This window comes from Tursiops truncatus, chromosome 20, assembly GCF_011762595.2.
Source record: "Tursiops truncatus isolate mTurTru1 chromosome 20, mTurTru1.mat.Y, whole genome shotgun sequence".
Taxonomy (NCBI): Eukaryota; Metazoa; Chordata; class Mammalia; order Artiodactyla; family Delphinidae; genus Tursiops; species Tursiops truncatus.
In genome coordinates this window covers 48083494-48104035 of record NC_047053.1, presented here as the reverse complement: position 1 = coordinate 48104035, position 20542 = coordinate 48083494, and the positions used below count along the sequence as shown (strand labels likewise).

Genomic DNA, 20542 nt, shown 5'->3' with positions numbered 1-20542 from the left:
GGACATTTTGGCAATTCATGTCAGAGTCATAAAAATGTTTGAATGTTTTCATGGGATTTTTCAAACCAGAAAGAGTGATAAACTTTGATCAGAAGGAAATTATGCTAATGTCGCTACAAAGTAAATGGGCTGGGCTGCAGGCTGGCATGTACTGTCACCCCATACACATTGTCCCTAGTACATACTGTCCCCTTGTACATGCTGTCCCCTGGTACACACTGCCCCTGGGTCATGCCATCCCCTGGTACACAGTGCCCCATGGTGAATAGTCCCCTGGTACATACTATCCCTGGTACACACTGTCCCCTGGTACACACTGCACCTGCCATCCTTTTGCAGGTCCCATGGCAGTATATAAACTGCTCATACCACTGTCTCAGCCGTGGACCCTGTACCTGGTCTTTGTCTCCTCCACGTGAGGATGAGGATGAGGTTGATATGTGTCCCGCATGTAGTAAAGCATCAGAAGTCAGCTCCAATCTGCTGCTGTCTCTCCGGCAGGTGGTCTGAGGCAAACTCCACCAAGCCCGTGGATGAGCCCTGGCCTCTAAGTCTCTCCTGCCGCAGCCCCACTGTACCCAAGTCCTTCCCTGGCCATCTTTACCTTTGAGTGGCAGGAAGTACCTTCTTCATTCATTCAACAAGTTTTTGAGTGTCTTTTGTGCCTGAGCCCTCTCTACACAGTGGGGCCACAGCAGTGAACTAGCCAGACTTTGAATTGTGAGTCCTCCTACCTTGTTCTTTTTGAGATTGTCTTTTTTTTTTTTAATATTTATTTATTTACTTTTGGCTGCATCAGGTCTTAGTTGTGGCACACAGACCCTTCGTTGCAGTATGCGGGCGTCTCTCTAGTTGTGGTGCGCGGTCTCCAAAGATTGCGGGCTCAGTAGTTGTGGCTCACGGGCTCAGTTGCCCTGCGGCATGTGGGATCTTAGTTCCCCGACCAGGGATCAAACCAGTGTCTCCTGCATTGCAAGACAGATTCTTAACCACAGGACCACAGGGGAAGTCCCTTGAGATTGTCTTGATGATTCCAGGTCCTTTTAGAATTAGCTTGTCAATTTCCTTTTTTTTAAGTATGCTGAGATTTTGATTGCAAGTGTGTTAAATCCTTAGATCGAGTTGGGGATGTTGACATCTTAAAAATAGCAAATCTTCCAGCTCATAAACAGTCTTTCTTTTGGCCACGCATAACGGCTTAAGGGATCTTATTTCCCCGACCAGGGATCGAACCCGCACCCTCAGCAGGGAAAGCACAGAGTCCTAACCACTGGACCGCCAGGGAATTCCTGACAGTCTTTTTTATTTAAATCTTCTTTAATATTTCTCCACAATAAAGAAATCAGAATATACTGAGGGGAGACTAGGGCCTGAATATTTTTATTATAGAAAATTTTTATAAAATTTGAGTTTTAAAAAACACATTAAACTATAACAAAGATCAAAGTAATCCGTGAGCTTAAAAGCTAGATAACTCAGGAAACAGTATTTTATATAAATTTACACATGCACAAGGTAAAATTTTTCAAATATTCACAAGGTCATAAACTGATCATTAAAAACCTCTTCAGAGACTTCCCTGGTGGTCCAGTGGTAAAGAATCCACCTTACAATGCAGGGGACGCAGATTCAATCCCTGGTCAGGGAACTAAGATCCCACATGCCGCAGGGCAACTAAGCCCGAGTGCCACAACTACTGAGCCTGAGTGCTGCAAACTACAGAGTCCACACACCCTGGAGCCTGCAAACCACAACTAGAGAAGAGAAAACCCGCACACCACAACAAGAGAGAAGCCCGCACGCCACAGCGAAAGATCCTGCATGCCTCAACGAAGATCCCACGTGCCACAACTAAGACCCAACACAGCCAAAAATAATTAAATAAATAAATAATAAATCTTAAAAAAAAAAAAACACCTCTTCACTGCCCCCCAAAAGTAACCACTGTTATGCATGTCTTGAGTATCCTCTCAAAAGATTTGTGTACATGCACCAACACACAAATTCCTTTTGGTTGCACAACAGAAGTAATATCATATATATTTGTAGAGGGCTAAATAATGGCCCCCACATAGACATGTCCAAGTCCTAACCCCCAGTACCTGTGAACGTGACCTTATTTGGAAATAGGGTCTTTGCAGATGTGATTAAGTTAAGGATGTCAAGATAAGAGCATCCTGCACTTAGGGTGGGCCCTACAACCAATGACTGGACTTAGAAGATTTAAAATGTCTTTATAAGAGAAAGGAGAGGGAGGCTTGAGACACAGAGAGACAGAAGAGAGACAGGGAAGGAGTCCATGTGAAGATAGAGGAGGAGAATGGAATGGTCTCTGTGCCAAGGGATGCTAAGGACTGCAGGCAACCACCTGCAGAAGCTAATAGCAGCAAGAAAGGATTTTTCCCCAGAGCCTTCAAAGGGAGCTTGGCCCTGCTGACACCTTGATTTCAGACTTCTGGCCCTCAGAACCTTGAGACAATAAATTTCTATTAAGTCATCAAGCTTGTGGTAGCTTATATGGCAGCTCTAGGAAACTCATACAATATTGCTCCATGCTTAGATTTTTCACATAATAACATACTACCTTGGAGATCTTATGTGTCCACCTGGCTGGGTTATTGCCCCCAGTTGCTCAAACAAACACTAGGTGTTTCTGCAACAGTATTTGTCTACAATCCGTTGACTAGAGGTAAAGGAGATTTTCCTGGATAATCTGTGTGGGTCTCATCCAATCAGTTGAAAGACCTTAAGAAGAGAACTGAGGTTTCCCTGAGGAAGAAGAAATCTTGCCTGTGAACATGAATTCCAGCCTGCCCTTCCTGATGGCCTGCCTTAAGATTTCCAATTTGCCAGGCAGCCCACAATGGCATAAGCCAATTCCCTGCAATACATCTCTTTAGGTATTGGCATTTCTATATCGGTGTTTCTCTGGAGGATCCTACCTGATACAATCCACCCCCCAAATGAGGCTGTGGGCCCTGCTCTGTTGTCACTGCTGGCTGGGGTCCCTGCCAGCCCTGTTCCTCACTCTTACAGGGTAGCCTAACACAGTGCCAGGCCAAAAGAGCCACTAAAAAATATTTGCTGTGTGCATGGTCTCATGACCACCTCTGAACCCAAAATTCACCTTGCGAATTCCTATCTGGATGCACCCTCACTATCTTGTCCAACTCTGTCTACTGAAGTCGTGGGTACATTGAGGTGCCATTCATTCTGGGACACGTGCTCCCATCAGCAGCATTCACACTAAGACATGAGACTCTAAAAAGCAGCGACTGCAGGATGCAACTTGTACTAAACCCCAAGAAATATGAAATGGTGATGTCGACAGCAGCCCCTTTCACTTACATAGCCAGAACGTGTATAATAGAAGATTTCAGCCCCGAAGAGGAATATTCTATGAAAATACCTCAAAAGACAGTGGTCACCACTGTCATCTGAAATAACTGGGAGTTATTTCAGATGCTCACAGAACCTGTGAGGACATGCCCAGCCAAAGGAGCCGGGCTCCAGCACCTGGCCGTGCATCGTGATTAGATTAACAGCATTTCAACCAGTGTTTTGTTTCTGCAGTCATCATGGACACTTCTGCTGCAGGCCTGCATCCCTCTCACAGTCCAGAGAACAGAAAAACTTGATTTTTTAAACAAATGTTACTCTTTGCAGCAAGAGCTAAACATTGGAACAACTCACCGTCTGTCAATCAGGATCTATTTATATAAACTACCATACAGCAACTACAGAATATCATGGAGAGATTCAAAGGAGCAAGGTAGGTCTATCCACTTGTTGGGGAGCAACCTTCGAGCCATACAACTAAGAGGAAAAAAAGCAGCAGGCAGAACAGCCTTAGTGCACTACCATTTGTGTGACCAGAAGAAACCAGCGGGAGGGTGCACCAGGAGAAAACGCTCCACGCATCCTTGCTGGTTCAGGCACAGAAAGGCCCTGGAAGAAAACCTAGGAAGGGGTTGAGTTTGTTGCTTCCAGAGTGGAGAACTAGACTGCTGGGGACAGGAGGGGAGGGAGTTTTTTCAGTATCCATCTGAACCTTTTGGCACCCGGGGCATGTCCCACTCTCCTTGCTCAGTTAAGAGCCACAAAGGCCTATGGTGATGGAGGAGCAGAGCTGGAGGTTGGGGGGCTGGCAAGGTGCTGCCCGGCATGAGCAGGGGCCCAGCCTTGGACATGTCAAACTAGACATTCCCGCCGTCCTCTGGACCACCCTGTGCTCACCTGCAAAGCGGAATTTTCACGGTGCCTTTTGGTTCTAACATTCCTTGCCTCCAAATGCAGTTCCTCTGATTATCACTGAGATTTTTGCCAACAAGAAGCAGGAAAATGACTTTTTAAAAGAAAATGTGTCCTTTGGACTTATCTTCGTACTATCTCACCAAAGCAGCAGGATTAAAGAGGGTAATGAAAATCTCTTGTTTCATGTGACCTGAGCGACAGACATTTCTTTGTTTGGGTTCTTTTAGACAAGAAGTAACCCAGCAAATGAAGGGAGTAAACAAGAGCATGCATTTGATTCACAGGGGGATTTGCAACCCAGTTCTCAGGTCCATCACTCCTGAAACCGCTGGGTTTATCGATGGTGCCCACAGGATTTATAGAGGATGCTCAAGATCGCCTTTAGCATCCGGGGAGAACAATTAGCAAACTCACGATGTGTATTTGTTTACTGCTTTGAATCCCCAAGCTAATTATTGGTTTTTAAATAAGGACTTCACCCTAAATTTTAAAACTTTGTTAAGTGTAACTTATTGTTAAATTTGAGAAAATAATGTATGATATTTCACACTGGAAAACTGCACTCATAAAATCATTTTTACACTCTAACAATCCCGCACCAGGCAAAGGTTTGAAAAAAAGCAGATGTGGGATGTGTAACAGACGTGACTAATTTGTGTTAGAATACCACTGAAACCAGCTAAGCATCAAATACTTTCAGAAATGCCCTAGATGGACTTATACCTCCTAGAGTTGCTGAGAATTCGGGGACAGAGGCAACCCCATCTACCTGGGGTGGGAGTCTAAATCAGTGTCGATCCCTGGGGGACACTTTGGCAATAGCCAACAAAAAAAAAAGTAGACCCATTGCCCTTCAATACAGCATCAGTACAATACATGCTGTTCCAGAGATGTGCCAGCACCTTGCACATGCAAAGATAAAGATATTCAACCAGGGAATTCCCTGGCAGTCCAGTGGTTAGCACTCCGCGCTTTCATGGCAGAGGGCCCAGGTTCGATCCCTGGTCTGGGAATTAAGATCCCACAAGCCACACGGTGCAGCCAAAAAAAAAAAGATGTTCGACCCGTCAGAATGGTCATCCTCAAAAACTCTACAAATAGGGACTTCCCCGGTGGCGCAGTGGTTAAGAATCCGCCTGCCAATCCCTGGTCTGGGAAGATCCCACATGCCACAAAGCAACTAAGCCCGTGAGCTGCAACTACTGAGCTTGCGTGCTGCAACTACCGGAGCCCACGCGCCTAGAGCCTGTGCTCTGCAACAAGAGAAGCCACGGCAATGAAAAGACCGCACACCGCAACGAAGAGTAGCCCCCGCTCGCCGCAACTAGAGAAAGCCCGCGCGCAGCAACGAAGACCAAACATAGCCAAAACAAAAAGAGTCTACAAATAATAAATGCTGGAAAGAGTGTGGAGAAGAAGGAACCCTCCTACACTGTTGCTGGGAACGTAAAATGGTGCAGCCACTATGGACAACAGTATGGAGGTTCCTTAAAAAACTAGAAATAGAGTTACCATGGGACCCAGCAATCCCACTACTGGGCATATATCCGGAGAAAACTCTAATTCAAAAACATACATGTATCCCAATGTTCATAGCAGCACTATTTACAGTAGCCAAGACATGGAAGCAACCTGAATGTCCACCGACAGAGGAACAGATAAAGAAGATGTGGTTTATATACACAATGGAATATTACTCAGCCATAAAAAAGAAGGAAATAATGCCATCTGCAGCAACAAGGATGGACCTAGAGATTATCATACTAAGTGAAGTAAGTCATATAGAGAAAGACAAATATCATATGATATCACTTATATGTGGAATCTAAGAAAATAATATAATGAACTTATTTACAAAACAGAAGAGACTCACAAACATAGAAAACAAACTTATGGTTACCAAAGGGGAAAGGGGGGTCAGGGATAAATTAGAAGTTTGGGATTAGCAGATACAAACTACTCTATATAAAATAGATAAACAACAAGGTCCTACTATATAGCCCAGGGAACTATATTCAATATCTTGTAATAAACTATAATGGAAAAGAATCTGAAAAAGAATGTATTTATATATATGTGTGTGTATATATACATATATGTATAAAGGAGTCACTTTGCTGTATACCAGAAACTAACACAACATCAAAAATCAACTATACTCCAATTAAGAAAAAAAATAAAGATGTTCGTCACTGCACTGTTTCTAATAGTAAGAAATTGGAATCATGGACTGATATGATTGCAAAATTAATAAACGACACTCTTTAAAATAAAAGCCTTCTACAACAGAGGTCTCTCATAGGGGGCTGTGGTCTGGTCTCCAAAGCAACATCGCAAAGGAGTTGGTTAATTGTCGTTCCCTACCTCCTACAACAGCGTTCCTTAACCTCCCCAGCCCCCAGGATCCAAGGGGGGTCCAGTCTGTGCATATGTTTAGGGGCCATGCAATAGGCTAGGCGGCCTGGGGCGGGCCTCGTGCAGCCCTGGAGGGCCTACTGCGTGCAGGCTACCTCACTACTTCCAGACGTAGCCTGCCCGCCCCCACCAGGCACAAGTGGGGAATGGCAGGAACAGGCTCCACAGCCTCAGGACTTGAAGCAATTTACGATTCCTTGCCCTCATCTGTAAAATGAGGGCTGGGACAGGCTGCCCTTTGTAAGAAGTGTTCTAAACAGTGTGAGCTGCAGACGGCCTCGGGGGGGTCTCCTGGGTCAGAATGTCTGGGGTGGGGCCCAGGGTTCAATATTTGCATTGTGTGCCCAGGGGATACTTAGGCAAACTGAAAGCTTGAGAACTTCTGCAAGGGCCCTAACTGTGCTTATTTTTACTTGAGTTCTGATACATAAACACTGTGTGTCACGTATGTATAACATTTATCCATTGCATATACAGAGTCAGCATCACATAACACAGCTAGCCTGTAAGTTATACCTCAGGCTTGCAAATGTGAGCGGACCTGGTTGGGGGACAAATCATCACATTAAATATTCAAGTTTGTGCAATGTATTATACATCCTGAGTTTATCCCATGCAGACCATTGAGCGTGTGTCCAGTGTGGATGGTGTTAGTTACTCCTTTTAACCAACTCTGATTACGGCAATGAGACAGTATTTGTAAAAAAAACTAAGAGCTGGCCTGAAACTGTTTTGTAAGATGTAACCAGTGTTATTTAGTTTTAACTGCCAAAGCTGACAGATCCAGGGTATTGGCTTCATCTCAATTTCTGACTTTTCCATTGACTTGAGAATAATACCGTCACATCATTCATTTCTTGTCTCGGTATCTTTGCTTTCGGATCCACAAGAGCAGCATGAAAATATTTAACCTTTCTTGGTGGTATTTCAGACATTAATTACTTAATATTTGTCACTGGCACTGTCACTTGCACAGAAAGAAAGTGGCATTAAACAGAGTACTTATGTTTGCCTGTATGCCTGTATTTTTTAATATCTTTTTTGTACATGTTTTAAACATTCTCATAAACAGTAAAGTATAAATGGAAATGTAGATAAACTATTCATGTTCCAGGATTAACTTAAGTATCAATAATTGCATTACTTTCATTGAAAATGTCTAAAGTATAGTCCTTGCATTCCTAAGGACTTGTATTGCCCAGTACTTAACCACTAGCTACACGTGGCTATTTAAATTTAAATTATTTAAAATTAAATTAAATTAAAAAGTAATTCCTCAGCAGCACATTTCAAGTGTTCACTAGCCACAGATGGCTGGCGGCTGACACACTGAAGCGCATGGACATAAGGCATTTCCATCCTCTCTGAAACTTCTACTAGACAGCGCTGTTACAGACTCTGCACTATATCCACTCATGTCTAGATGACAGCAAATGCTGAGGAACCATTTGTTGAATGAATAAGAAAATAATTAGTTCTAATTTGTCTTAATAATTCTTAAATGTGACAGTCAAAACAGAATCAGCTTTGGCCCAAACCCATGTTTTGACACAATTGGATTAGCTGGAATCATTCCTCAATTCTGCCAACTTCCGGTTTTGCTTTTAAGGAGCACTTCACAAACTTTGGATCACAAAACTTTGATAATTTAATTATAGTCAAATAGGTCATATTTGTTTCTCCCAATAAATTATCTAAACGTTATTTTACCCAAACTGGGCATCCCCAGTTGGATAGACAATGTATGTATTAAACCTTCCAAGAAATTGATTTTTTTCCCCCAATGAGTTAGGATCACATTCTGGACAAACTTATTTCTTAGGGAAAGAAAACATTCTCTTTTTTAAGCTTTCTTTTCTTTAAAAAAAAAAAAAATTAAGCAAGTATCCCAGGATAACATATATCATCAAGAGGAAACTGGAAACCTCCAGGGCAAAAACCTCACACCCAAGATGAATTCTGCAAGGAAATGTGAGTTGAAACTGATCCAGCTATTTGTAGGATTACAATAAATACACCTTTGGCCTCAGCTCCACAATTTACTGCCTGGCTCCACAAGATGAGGATACAAAAAGAGCTGTAGAGAGATTGTACGCAGTTCTCTCTACCCCAGGAGTGCAGGTTTTATCCCAAAACAGGTATTCTGGGCTGCAGCCCCCCCCAAGTAAGCAATCAACCCCCCACCAAAAGCAATCTTCCTTCTTCCCACCTCCTTTGCAAATAATATCTGAGTTTGCAAATGTTACTCAAGTTCTCTCCAGGATATCGTATGAACGTAACCTATTTAACCAAATAAACTGAAGAACATGCCAGAAATTGAAAGATGGGCTCCTGAAGTTCCATATTTTCTACAGTAGGCCTTTCCTATTAAAACAACAACAAAAATACATTTCTCCTGCAGAATCCTTTATAAATATGGTTTTAATGATCAAAATTACATTGAGACAGTTTCCTGCAACAAGAAACGACTTTTTGACGTACTCAACCCATAGAGTACTTTGCAGCTGTGTCCAAGGGAAAAACAAAGCCAGAAAATGAATTTTGAGTTAAACTGTACTGATACGAAAAAAAAGTGCTAACGTATATCCCCTTTATTACTAGTTTGACTTGCTCTGATTCAAGATCTAAATGATTTAAGGGAAGAGTTGCTCACGGAATATCGATCTGAACAGCGTTAAGGGTGGCTGCCGAAGATGACCCCACCGGACTCCAGCCCACCGCCTTCTCTAAACCCGGTCCAGTCTCCTCTCTGCCGCATGCAATTGATCCAAAGGACATGGACTGCCAAATCCTAGCGGGCCCATTAACGACTTGGTCCTAGGTTAGAACCATGTCCTCAAATCCCGATCCCATCTCCTCCACATTCATTTCCTTAAAATCATGAAATAAATTTTTAAAAGGTGCAGTTGCTTTTCCCCCTACGTGCGCCCTAAAACTTGGGGGTTGGGTGCCACTCTTCACAACTTAAAGAACGAAGAGCCGTTCATTTCCACCAGATGCATTTTCCTCTCTCGCCTTTGAGATAAAAAGCTGGGCTGCTCCGTTTTTGCCGCTCACCTCCTCCCCCAGCACTTTGTCTTCCATTCCTTCCCCGCCCCCGCCCCAGCCCGTTTTGCTCCCACGCAAAATAGTACGACTGCCCGAGACCAAAGGAGACCAAGTTCAAAAATGCGGAGGGCGCCTGGGCCCTCCGCGCCCCAAGCAGCGCCCCTCGGGGACAGAGGCAGGAAGCGGCCGCCTCGCCGCGTCCCAACTTCCCCCCGCTTCGGGGCAGAACAATGGCTTTTTGCCCGGAAAACGAAGTTCGGAGGAGGCCAGGCGCACCCCGGAGACCAAGCGGGACTCGACTGCTGATCGCCAGGTCCGAAGAGGCAAGGCGCCTCCTTCTTCCCCGCGAGGGACCCGCCCGCGCTCTGCTGACCCACGCGCGCTGCCCGCGGCCCCAACCCACCCAGACCAGGCGCGCCGGACCCCCGCCCGGGGCGCGAAGCTGGTCCCGCCGTGAACAATGCGCGCACCGCCCCCAGGCACCGCCCCCTTGCGCTCATTGGCCCATGCCGGAACAGGGCGGCCCGCACGGGCTGGTGGCGGGCTGGGGCGCGCGGGGCGCGGAAGCGTTGCGCGTGCGCGGGGCGGGCCTGCGCGGGGCGGGGGCGGTGCTTTGTGTGCGGCCGGGAGGGCGCGCGGCGGCGGTGGCTGTGCGGGGAGCGGCGGGTGCCGCGGTCTGGGCGGGGCAGCATGGAGGAGCTGAGCAGCGTGGGAGAGCAGGTCTTCGCCGCCGAGTGCATCCTGAGCAAGCGGCTCCGCAAGGTGCGTGCGGCCCGGCCCGTGCCCACCCGCGCCCGCCCACCCCGGCTCACGCGCCTCTTCTCTCCCTGCAGGGCAAGCTGGAGTACCTGGTCAAGTGGCGTGGCTGGTCCTCCAAGTGAGTCCCCAACAATGCGGCGCCCGCCTTCCCGCCCGCGCCACCTCGGTGTGAAGGGGGGGCGGCGTGGGGTTCCTCGGCCGCGCCGTCGGGGGGCGTCGCGCGCCGGGCGGGAAGTTTGTGGGGGCTCCGCGGGCTCCTCGGGCTTGGCGGGAGGGGGCACACAGCCTGCGCAGGGTGCCCTTTGTTTACAAGCCCGCGGGTCGCAGGGCTGGGCGGCCTCCCCTTCCAGCCCGCCCAGCTCCGCTCCCGGCGCCCCGGCCGCCTCTCCCCGCGCCTGGCCCGCGCCCCTCCGGCGCCGCGCGTTCCTCCCGCGCCCATTTGTTGCATGCGCCCCCGCCCGCCTCAGCCCTCCCTGCGGGACGCGAGCCCCCCTACTCTAGTCCGTATTTTCCCCGCTGTAACCTGAGCTTTCTATTCATGGATGTAGGACTCCTTTTTTTTTTTTTTTTTCTTTTAATGGATGGGAGGGGACTTGGCATCCCGGAAGGGGCTCTATTTACAGAGAATCGCGCAGACCCAGTTCCCCTTTCTTCCCGGACCCCACTTTTCTTTCTTTGCTTAACTCTCCGGGTTCCTGGCCCGCGTAGGCCTGGGCGACAGCAACGTCTTTGGGCTGCGTTTCTGTGCCCCTAGGCCTCCTTCTCCCTGCATCCTGAAGGAGCCTTCCCTTCCCTCCCTGGCTCCGGACCAGGGTTTGGGGTCTTCCCTCTCTGCAACTTTCCATTTTATTGGGATTTGTTTTCCTCCAGAGGGAGGCTGTAGAGTCCTCCTGAGGCCGGGTGTTAATTGGGGGTTGAGGTTGTGGTTTCCCTTTGAGTTTGAGGACACGGTGTTGGCTTCAAGAGTTTGGTGTCCAGGAGCTCGTCCTGGGCATGGGTGAGACCTTTCGGGACTCTCCCCAGCACCCCGATGCCCTGGCTGCCAACAGGGATCGGAGAGCAATGGCGCAACCCCACTTGGGCTTGTTTCTGAAGTGGCTGGTCAGTGCCTAGTGCTTTAAGATGCCCTGTTCTTTGCTTTTCCAGACACAACAGCTGGGAGCCAGAGGAAAATATCCTGGACCCGAGGCTGCTCTTGGCTTTCCAGAAGAAGTGAGAAAGTTAACAGACCTGTGGGAGGGGGAGACTGTTGGGGGGACCCTGGCCTGTCACACAGTCGTACAGGGCAGTGATGGCGCTCCAGGAGTCCCAGGCTTGGGCTGTGGTTTGAGGTCCCAGATGAGTCCTCTCCCCACCTTCCCTCGGCTGGCCAGCACTGTGCCCAGACCTTGGGAGTCACTGAGTAAGTGCTGCTTTTGGTCTTTGTGACAGCCAGATTTGCCAAAATGAACCTTCTTGGTTCCTTCGTGAAAAGTTCTGGCTTCTCTTCTTGGCCTTTTCTGTTGACTAGTTTGCAAATAGCACTGGTTAAAAACAAGGATGGCAGGTTTGCCGTAAAAATTGCAGACCTGGCCTCCCAGTCCTCCTTGTGGGTGCCATTGAACAAGAGAAGGCTCAGAGAGGGAGCTGGGACACACAGCAGAAAGCTATGCCTACTGTGGTGTGTCTGACCAAGAACAACACATTTATTTTTCTCTGCTGCAAAACAGCACCAAGTGAGCACCACGGGGGCCCCTTTACCAGTCTCGGGCTGAATTTACTTCTGTAATTCTAGATGTCATATCTGTTTTTAGGTAGGAGACTTGGGTTAAAAGAGACCTCTTTGAGATACTCAGGGGAAAGGGTGGTGAGGGGCATGTGATGGCATAAGGTTCCAGGGAATGCTATTCCAGAGCAGGCTGGTGGGGGCAAGGTGTGGGGATTGCCCTGTTGATAGAGGCTGATAAATTAGGTGCTCAAAATCTTTCCCAGACGGGGTCGATCCGGCCAGCTGTTCTCTGGTAGCTCAAGCTGTGTCCACTTTTTTTTACTATAGCAGGACATTTTGGGTCTTCTCAGAAGGGCCAGAGCAATGGGGAAAAATAGAGATAGATTTTGGTGGGGGGGGGTGAGAGAAAATACATCGAGCATATGCTTGCCTCAGTACCTTTGAAGAAGCTTATGAGCAAGCTGTCTGCTGTTTACTCCATAACTCAGGTCCTGTAAGTCGCAGAGGGTGGGAGCTGATACTTTTCTCTGTAAGACAGTGTCCTGACCGTCGAGAGAGTGTGTGTCCTTAACGTCACTTTTACTTACAGCACAGCAGACAGGAACTGAGGTTAGCAAATACCAGAGAGATAGATGCAGCAGTTACAAAGAGCCATGGGGTGGTCTGGTTTACATCACGGGGGAGAGAAAACTGGGAAAGTGGGTGCTCTGTCTTCCTGTCCACCCCAGAGATCCCCCTGGGAACTAGGAACTGGTGGTGATTTGCTTGGTGTGGGGATGTGACCTTTGACTGTAAGGGGAAGTCTCAGGTTCAGAGCTCACGGGTACAGGTTAATGTGTCAGCGGAGACTCCTCTACTTTTAGGAGACATGTTGGGGCTGCTTTGAGTATGAGCTCTGTCTCGTTGTACTAATTGGCTTCTTTAAGAGATCACCTTACAGGCCTCAATGCGATGATGTTTGCCCATTTTGATTACCAGGAAACTGCTCCAGATAGAGCCTCTTTCCCGGGGGTAGCCTGGAATAGAGGCTTTTGGGGCTGGTGGGTAGAGGCGGCTTTCTTGGCTCCCTGACCCCAAGTCATGGAGCTGGTTAATGGTGTCCTGCCTTGAGCCCTGAGCCCCGGCCACCTCGGAATCAGGCGTCACCAGTACTTCCATCTAGAGCAGAGTGTAGGAACAGAAAGGGCTTAGAAAGAGGAAACCAGAAAAGAAATGTGAGCCAGGGGCACTGGCTCTGGGTAGACCGTGTGGGGACCAGGAGCCCTTGGTTACCCCAGTGCTCTGACGACCGTGAGATTTTGTGCGGGCATTAGAAGACTGAGAATGGGGGGCAGTGGTCCTCACCTCCCTACCTCTGGACTCTCTTACTTGGAGTGAGGGGGTTGGACCACGTGAGCACAAAGCCTCCTTCTAGTTGTGGTATTGTAGAATTTCCACAATATCATCTCCCTGCAGAAAGTGGCCAGGATTCGCACAGGGTTTTAAGAGGAGTCGGAGAAAACTGGGAACCGTTCCTTTCCCAGCTTTACTTGAATTTCGTGACTTGACTTTACCCAAAGGTAAATGAAATAGATGGAGGTAAAAATAATACTGAACCCTAATGCAAAGATGGGGGTCTGGACCTCTGCCTTGGATGTGTTAATTAACAGGATATGTTTTTGCAGGGAAACTGGTGCTAAGCTACCTGGGGGTGTTTGAAACCACGGGGTTCCAGGGTGGCAGAAGGAAAGTCTGTGACTCTGATTGCTGATTGTCTTCAGGGAACATGAGAAGGAGGTGCAGAACCGGAAGAGAGGCAAGCGGCCCAGGGGCAGGCCGAGGAAGCACACAGTGATGTCCCCCTGCAGCCGGCACTCCAAGCTTAAGGTGGGTGGCTGCTCCCCTCCCAGCAGTGGCCCTCAGCCGGCTGAGTGGAAGGCAGTGGCGGGAGGGTTGCGGGCTTTGGGGAAGGGGGCCAGCTGGCACCTCCAAGTCTTTCCCTTGCTCAGAAGACCTTGACTCTGCCTCTCTCTAGGCTGCCGCTGTGAGCCTCTGCCAGCAGGGGGCAACAGCAAACCTCAGCTCTCCACCTCCTGCCCTGTCTCTCTGGGGAGGGCCCTGCAATGGTTAAGCCCCCCAAGCTGGTTTCCTGGTCCTGTGACGTCCACTCTGCTACTTTCTCACCTCCATTGGCTTACAGGGAACAAAAACAGGAAGCATGTACACAGTAGGTGCTCATAGGTTTGCCAGGTAGGCGCAGCTAAGAGGGGCACACACACCTGGGCTCCATGGCACAGCCCCTCCTTCCAGTAGCTCAGAGGCAGGATGGGGAAGGGGTTCCGGCCTCAGTCTTAGATGTGTCTGTGATTTCTCTCTTGAAGGCACTGCCCCCGGGGCCTGAACCCACACACTGGCCAGGAGCTCAGTCACTTCTTACAAAACTGCCCTTCCAGGAGGCGGAGAACCCTGCCGTGAGCCTTATTGGCTAGGGTACGCTGGCCTGGTTTTGTCTTCAAAATGTTCTTTTTGAGCAGGATAGTGGGGCTGGAGGATTCAGCTTTACTGCAGGAGAATGTGGGGCATGTACGTTGAGGAACATCAGCAAGGCGGGGGGCCAGCCAGGCAGGGAGGCCCCAGACTCCCTGGGTTTGATTCCATCATCCCCAGTTCGGGGCAGGCGAGCTTTGCGACCGGGAGCAGGTGTTGGCTCTGTCTACCTAAAGCACACTTCTTACACAGCGACCTGAGAAATAGTAAGGTGTGCTTAATTAGTGTTTGGGATGACACCCAGAGGATGAGGAGGGCAGTGGTTTGTTTTCCTATGTGCTGGAAGGTTCTGAAGGGGTCAGCTTTGGAAATGGGGAGATGGAAGCAAGATGTCTGGTTGCTTTAGGTTACCAAGCTCTCACACACACTGCTTCACTTCACCCTTCCCTTCCGAGACACGTGAATCATGCTGCTCTGAATTTCCCTTTTCCAGGTGTCTGCCGAGGGCCAGGAGCTCCCCGTGTGTCCCTGGAAAGCTCGGCGTCCATTGTCAGCATGTGAGCGTTTCCCTCCATCGTTCTGGCTTCACTTTGTGAACCACCTATTTTTCTTTGTTCTCTTTCACTTTTAACTGCATTTCTTGGGACCTCATAAGGACCTCTTCAGTCCTTTCTGGAACCAAACAGTGAGATCGCTCCCTCCTGGCTGCCTCTCGGGTCTGGAAGCCACAGGAGGGGCTGGCTCCAAGGTGTCTGATGCCCCTGGAGACCAGGCTGTAGAAGTGACACCTTCCCCTTTGTCGTTGCAGGAACCCGACGCCCCCTCCAAATCCAAATCCAGCAGTTCCTCCTCTTCCTCCACGTCCTCCTCATCTTCCTCAGATGAAGAGGATGACAGCGACTTAGATGCCAAGAGGGGCCCCCGGGGCCGTGAGACTCACCCAGTGCCTCAAAAGAAGGCCCAGATCCTGGTAGCCAAGCCCGAACTGAAGGATCCCATCCGGAAGAAGCGGGGCCGCAAGCCCCTGCCCCCAGAGCAGAAGGCGGCCCGGAGGCCCGTGAGCCTGGCCAAGGTGCTGAAGACGGCCCGGAAGGACCTAGGGGCACCGGCCGGCAAGCTGCCCCCCCCGCTCAGTGCCCCCGTGGCCGGCCTGGCAGCCCTGAAGGCCCATGCCAAGGAGGCTTGCAGTGGCCCCAGCACCATGGCCACCCCGGAGAACTTGGCCAGCCTGATGAAGGGCATGGCCGGCAGCCCCAGCCGGGGTGGTATCAGCTGGCAGAGCTCCATCGTGCACTACATGAACCGGATGAGCCAGAGCCAGGCCCAGGCCGCTGGCAGACTGGCTCTCAGGGCCCCAACTGCCAACAAGTGCAGCCTAGGGCTGGACCTGAAGGTGAGGACGCAGAAGGGGGAGCTGGGGATAAGCCCCCCGGGAAGCAAAGTCCCAAAGGCCCCCAGTGGTGCTCTGGAGCAGAAAGTGGGGGGCACAGGAGGGCCTCCACACGTCCACAGTGGCAGCAAGGTCCCTGCCGGGTGCCTGGGCCCCCAGCCTGCACCCACCCAGGAGCTGAGCCTCCAGGTCTTGGACTTACAGAGTGTCAAGAACAGCACACCAGGGCTGGGCATGGTCGCCCGCCATGCCACAACCACCAAGGGTAACCCTGCCCCCCACCCAGCCACTGGGAAGGGTGCCGGGGGTGGCCTCACTGCGGTGAGTGGGGCTGGCCTGCCCACCGACGCCAGCAAGAGTGAGAAGCTGGCCTCCAGGGCAGCAGCCCTGCCCACGCCTGCCAGCAAGAGGGACTTTGTCAAGGGCAGCATGGCCCCAGGGCAGGAGGGCCACCCGACTCCGGGAGAGGCGCGGAAGACAGCTACACTGTCTGAGATGAGCACCGGCGAAGAGAACAGCAGCTCTGACTCGGACCCTGACTCGGCCTCCCTGCCCAGTGCCGGACAGAACCTGTCAGTGTCCGTCCAAACCAGCCAGGACTGGAAGCCCACCCGCAGCCTCATTGAGCACGTCTTCGTCACCGACGTCACCGCCAACCTCATCACAGTCACGGTGAAGGAGTCTCCCACCAGCGTGGGCTTCTTCAACCTGAGACATTACTGACACCCCCTGGCTGCCCGGGTCTCACCTTCCCCTCTCTGGCCTCTGGCTTTGCTTTGATACATGGCCCGCCTCCCAAACCCTCTCCAGGGGCCGGTGGCCTCCTTCAAGGGCAGGCTTGGATGGGAACTCCCCTGGACCCAGCCCTGCCTGCCACTTTGGCAGGGGAGGCTCCGTGATGCCTTGCCACCCGGCCTCGCCCTTGTTCCTACCTCTGGGCCTTCGCTTTGCTCTCCATTTGCCTCAGGAAGTCTAGGTGGCCGCCTGTGGCTCAGCGAAATGTTTCTCAAGAGCATCCTGTGTTTCTTGAGCCTGACCATGTTCGCTGTTTGAACTGCCTCCGTGGCCTGTGATGACAACGGTGGTCACCTTGCCTCCCAATTTCCCAGAGCACAGGTGTTAGAGGAGGGGGCTTCTGGCCCAGCTTGGCTGTTTCTGCCCAGCTGCTGGAAGAGAAGGTGTTAGGGCTGGGGGGAGGTAAGGCCTGGGGAGCTGCTCCAGGGAGGACTCTGCTCAGTGTGTAGAAGGGTGGGGGGAGCAGGAAAGGGGCCTTTCTGGTCGGAACTCCCCCCTCAGCAATGCCTGAGCTGGCAAGGGTGAGGGGACTGTCCACCTCCCTGTCCCTGCCCCCACCCGGGACAGATGAGGGCTGTGGCCTTAATATAAGAGGACAGGTGTGGCAGTTGGGATCAGGAACCCTGAAGAGGTTGGTGTTGGTGCGATCTAACCCTGATTCAGATTAACAACAGCAGCCCCCAGATGACTCAAGAGTCCAGCATGGGCAGGGAGGGGGCTGATCCCAGAGCTCTTCCACCTAAACCGAGTGTCGGGGGCCGCTGCTGCCTTCCTTTCTGTCAACCTGTTCAAGGACTGTCTTAGTCCTAATCATGGCCCCACAAACTGCCCCAGATCCACTGGGAGGTGGGCAGTTGCTGGCAGTAGGTCCCCCCTCCCGACATCCGCTGGCTTCCAGCTGCTGTGCAGGTGCTTCCCACAGTTCCCACCTACCTTCCCCTGACAATCCCTCCCCACTTCTGGGGGTTCCATGTTCTCTTACCCAGCTGAGAAGCTGTATCCCTGTACCATTTTGGAAATGGGACAAAATCTGAGTGACCCACCTGGCCTTCGGAAAGGCCAGAGCTGCCAGCCCGACTGCCTCCCCCCAGATGGCTGAGTCCGGCAGCTGTCTTGGCAATTCCAACCAACAACAGAATTGCCATTACTGATTTGGGGCAGAGAGGTACATCAGTGAGTGGGGTCACTGGTCTTTATGCCAAAAAAAAAAAAGTAGGAATGCAGGGAACTTTATTTCTGCTTCAATTATCGGTTAACATCAGCCAGTAGGTGTGGGATCTTCTGTTGTCCCCATAGCCCTGAGTGCAGTGGACACGGTGGGCTCTGGTTTCTGAGGGTGGGCCTGCCAGAACTCCAGTCCCCTCAGTCCCTCACCCTCCACGCCAAATAGGAAGAGATGGCTTTTGCATAGCCAAATCGATTTCAACAGTGTGCCTTTGGGGACAGATCACATCCAGGACCTCATTGAGGGGCATCCAGATGCAGCTTCCGACTCTTGTACGTGATAGCCATGCTGGCTGCAGCAGGAGTGGTGCCCACCCTGGCAAACCTGAGGACTGGGGGTCCTGGACAGCCAGGCTGAAACTGGAAAGTGGGCAGTAAAGGGGGAGAATGCCCCCTCCACTGCCCCAGCAGGAGATGGCGAGATGCCAGTGCACTGCACAGTCTGGAAGGAAGGGGTTCCAGCACCCTGGGCCCCTGGTACCAACCTCCCCTCCTGTCCCCAGATGTCCCTGGGTGAGACTAAAGGGGCTCTTCTGGGCTGCCTCCCCCTCAAAGGAGCTCATAACCTCCAAGTTTTGCTGCCTTAGAGGCTGCAGAGCCAGGCCAGTAGCAGCTCTCCCCTGCAAGCCCTCAGGGTGACCCTGATCTGGGCTGATCTGACAGCCCCAGCAGCCAGGTCTCCAAACCCTGATTAGGTGCCTTTCTGTTTACCAGCTACTTCAATCCCAAAGTTTGAATCTGCAAACACCTTACTCCCAGCCACTTTGCCTTCTTGCTGTGTTGTGTGTCTTTCTTGGTGTTTGTGACTCCAAGAGGTTCATGTTTGTGTGTGTTTGTGTGTGTACACACATGTGCAGGCGTGACAGCCTTCGCTGAAGAGTTGGACAGGTGCTCAGAGTTGGTCGTCATGTTTACCAATAAATAAAAGTAGTACTTTTTTTGCTGGTGTGTGTGTGTGTGTGTGTGTGTGTGTGTGTGTGTGTGTGTGTGTGTGTGTGTGTGTGTGTGTGTGTGTGTGTGTGTGTGTGTGTGTGTGTGTGTGTGTGTGTGTGTGTGTGTGTGTGTGTGTCTAGGCATTGGTCGCACATCTGACTTGTTTATCCTGCAGGGTTTCTTATGCGAACTGCATCACAGTGTATGTTGAGTGGGTGTTTCAATCCTGTTTTTCTGTTTGCTTTTGTAACGGATAGGAAGGGGCCAGTCTATCTTCTTCTTTAGAGGATTTGGCATATTTTTATATATATTTTTTGGTACCAAAAAGAGTGTTCCTTGTTTTTGGTTACACTCAAGATTCTGACCTGACTAAGAGAGCTCTGAGCCTAGAGGTTTTATTAGGGGGAAACTAGGGGGGAGAACCAGAGCTTTGGACCATTGCCAATCACTGGCTTGATTTGTGTTTTTTAATTTAAAAAAAAAGCCAAATTATTCATGTATGCCACTTCTAATTACTTTAAAGTGTGGCTGTTTGTTTGCTTTTTTTAAAAGAGAGAGAACAAAAGTGAATATGTTATTGCCCTGGGAAACTTAAGATCTTTGTTGAAACAGCACAGCAGCCCAGCCCCCATATTCAATCAGGACCAGTTAAAGGAAATGCTTCCCCCAGGAAACCCACAATGGTTCTGGGGGAAAGGGGTGGGAGGAGGGGAGAGGTAGTGCCTAGAGGACCAGATTTTTGCTCAAGTGCATCTAAAGATTCTGTGGATCTTCTAGTATTTTTGGAGAACTAACGCTAGCAATAGGTTGCAGATCTTTTTAGACTGATGTTAATTTATTTTGCAGGGGAGAGTCATTAGCAAAGGTGTCAGGATTTTTGTCTTAACTTTTTGTTAACTCTTAGTATATCAATAAATTCTTTTCTTAACTTTCCAGCCTGGTGTATGTCATGAGTGATACCTGGAAACAACAGTCTCTTCACTTTCCCTTTCTTGAGGCAAAATCGTTATCTGGACTTGAACTGAATCATGGGGTGAAAAAATTAAAGGCTTTGGGAAAGGCTCAGCCACTTTCCTGGGATGGAAAAAAAAATGTTCTTCTAAGCAAAGAGGTGGGGTTGGTCATGAGTCCCTACACCAGCGTTTCCCAGGGACGGCAGTTTGGCACCAAAGGGGACATTCGGCAATTCCTGGAGACAATTTTGGTTGCCACAACTCGGGGGCAGGGGTGAGTGTTGTTGCTACTGGCGTCTAGTGGGTAGAGGCCAGGGATGCTGCAATACATTATAAACTCACTCTGAGACATCTCCCAGAAACTAACACTTTAGGTTAAAACAAAATTTCCACACACACACCCAGTATCCAATGATACTGTGTTGGAAAGCTGCTTAACCTCTTGAATCCACCACACGTGGTAACACTTCTAAAGGACACAGCAATAAAATTCCAGGGGAGTTGCCATGAAGCACAAGAAACTGAATCAGTGGTGCTACTGCGACTCCTAACCCATGGCTCATAATAAAGAGATGATTTGCTTATTATATAACCTTC

At 50.0% G+C, this 20542-nt stretch overlaps 1 protein-coding gene across 6 annotated transcripts; it reads left to right on the top strand.

The window, feature by feature from the left end:
• The first annotated feature begins 10329 nt into the window (after positions 1-10329).
• On the top strand, positions 10330-19925 carry CBX2 (chromobox 2). Of its 6 annotated transcripts, none has more exons than XM_033847696.2 (5): positions 10330-10479; positions 10551-10594; positions 11623-11688; positions 13945-14050; positions 15459-19925. In XM_033847696.2, the coding sequence occupies exons 1-5, from the start codon at positions 10408-10410 to the stop codon at positions 16761-16763; spliced, it is 1593 nt and encodes a 530-aa protein (XP_033703587.1). In that variant the 5' UTR covers positions 10330-10407; the 3' UTR covers positions 16764-19925. The 6 variants fall into 6 exon arrangements, with proteins under 6 accessions (XP_033703587.1, XP_073654501.1, XP_033703589.1 ...); XM_073798400.1 differs by adding an exon at positions 13640-13743 and having other exon boundaries at positions 10348-10594; XM_033847698.2 differs by having other exon boundaries at positions 10348-10594; positions 13849-14050.
• The last annotated feature ends 617 nt before the right edge of the window (positions 19926-20542 follow it).

What these genes read in the sequence shown, in the direction of transcription:
- CBX2 (XM_033847696.2), top strand. Translation starts at nt 10,408, where the DNA reads ATGGAGGAGCTGAGCAGCGTGGGAGAGCAGGTCTTCGCCGCCGAGTGC. An exon ending in TGGCGTGGCTGGTCCTCCAA is followed by an intron (nt 10,595 to 11,622) that starts GTGAGTCCCCAA and finishes TTGCTTTTCCAG; the next exon opens with ACACAACAGCTGGGAGCCAG. An exon ending in CTCTTGGCTTTCCAGAAGAA is followed by an intron (nt 11,689 to 13,944) that starts GTGAGAAAGTTA and finishes GATTGTCTTCAG; the next exon opens with GGAACATGAGAAGGAGGTGC.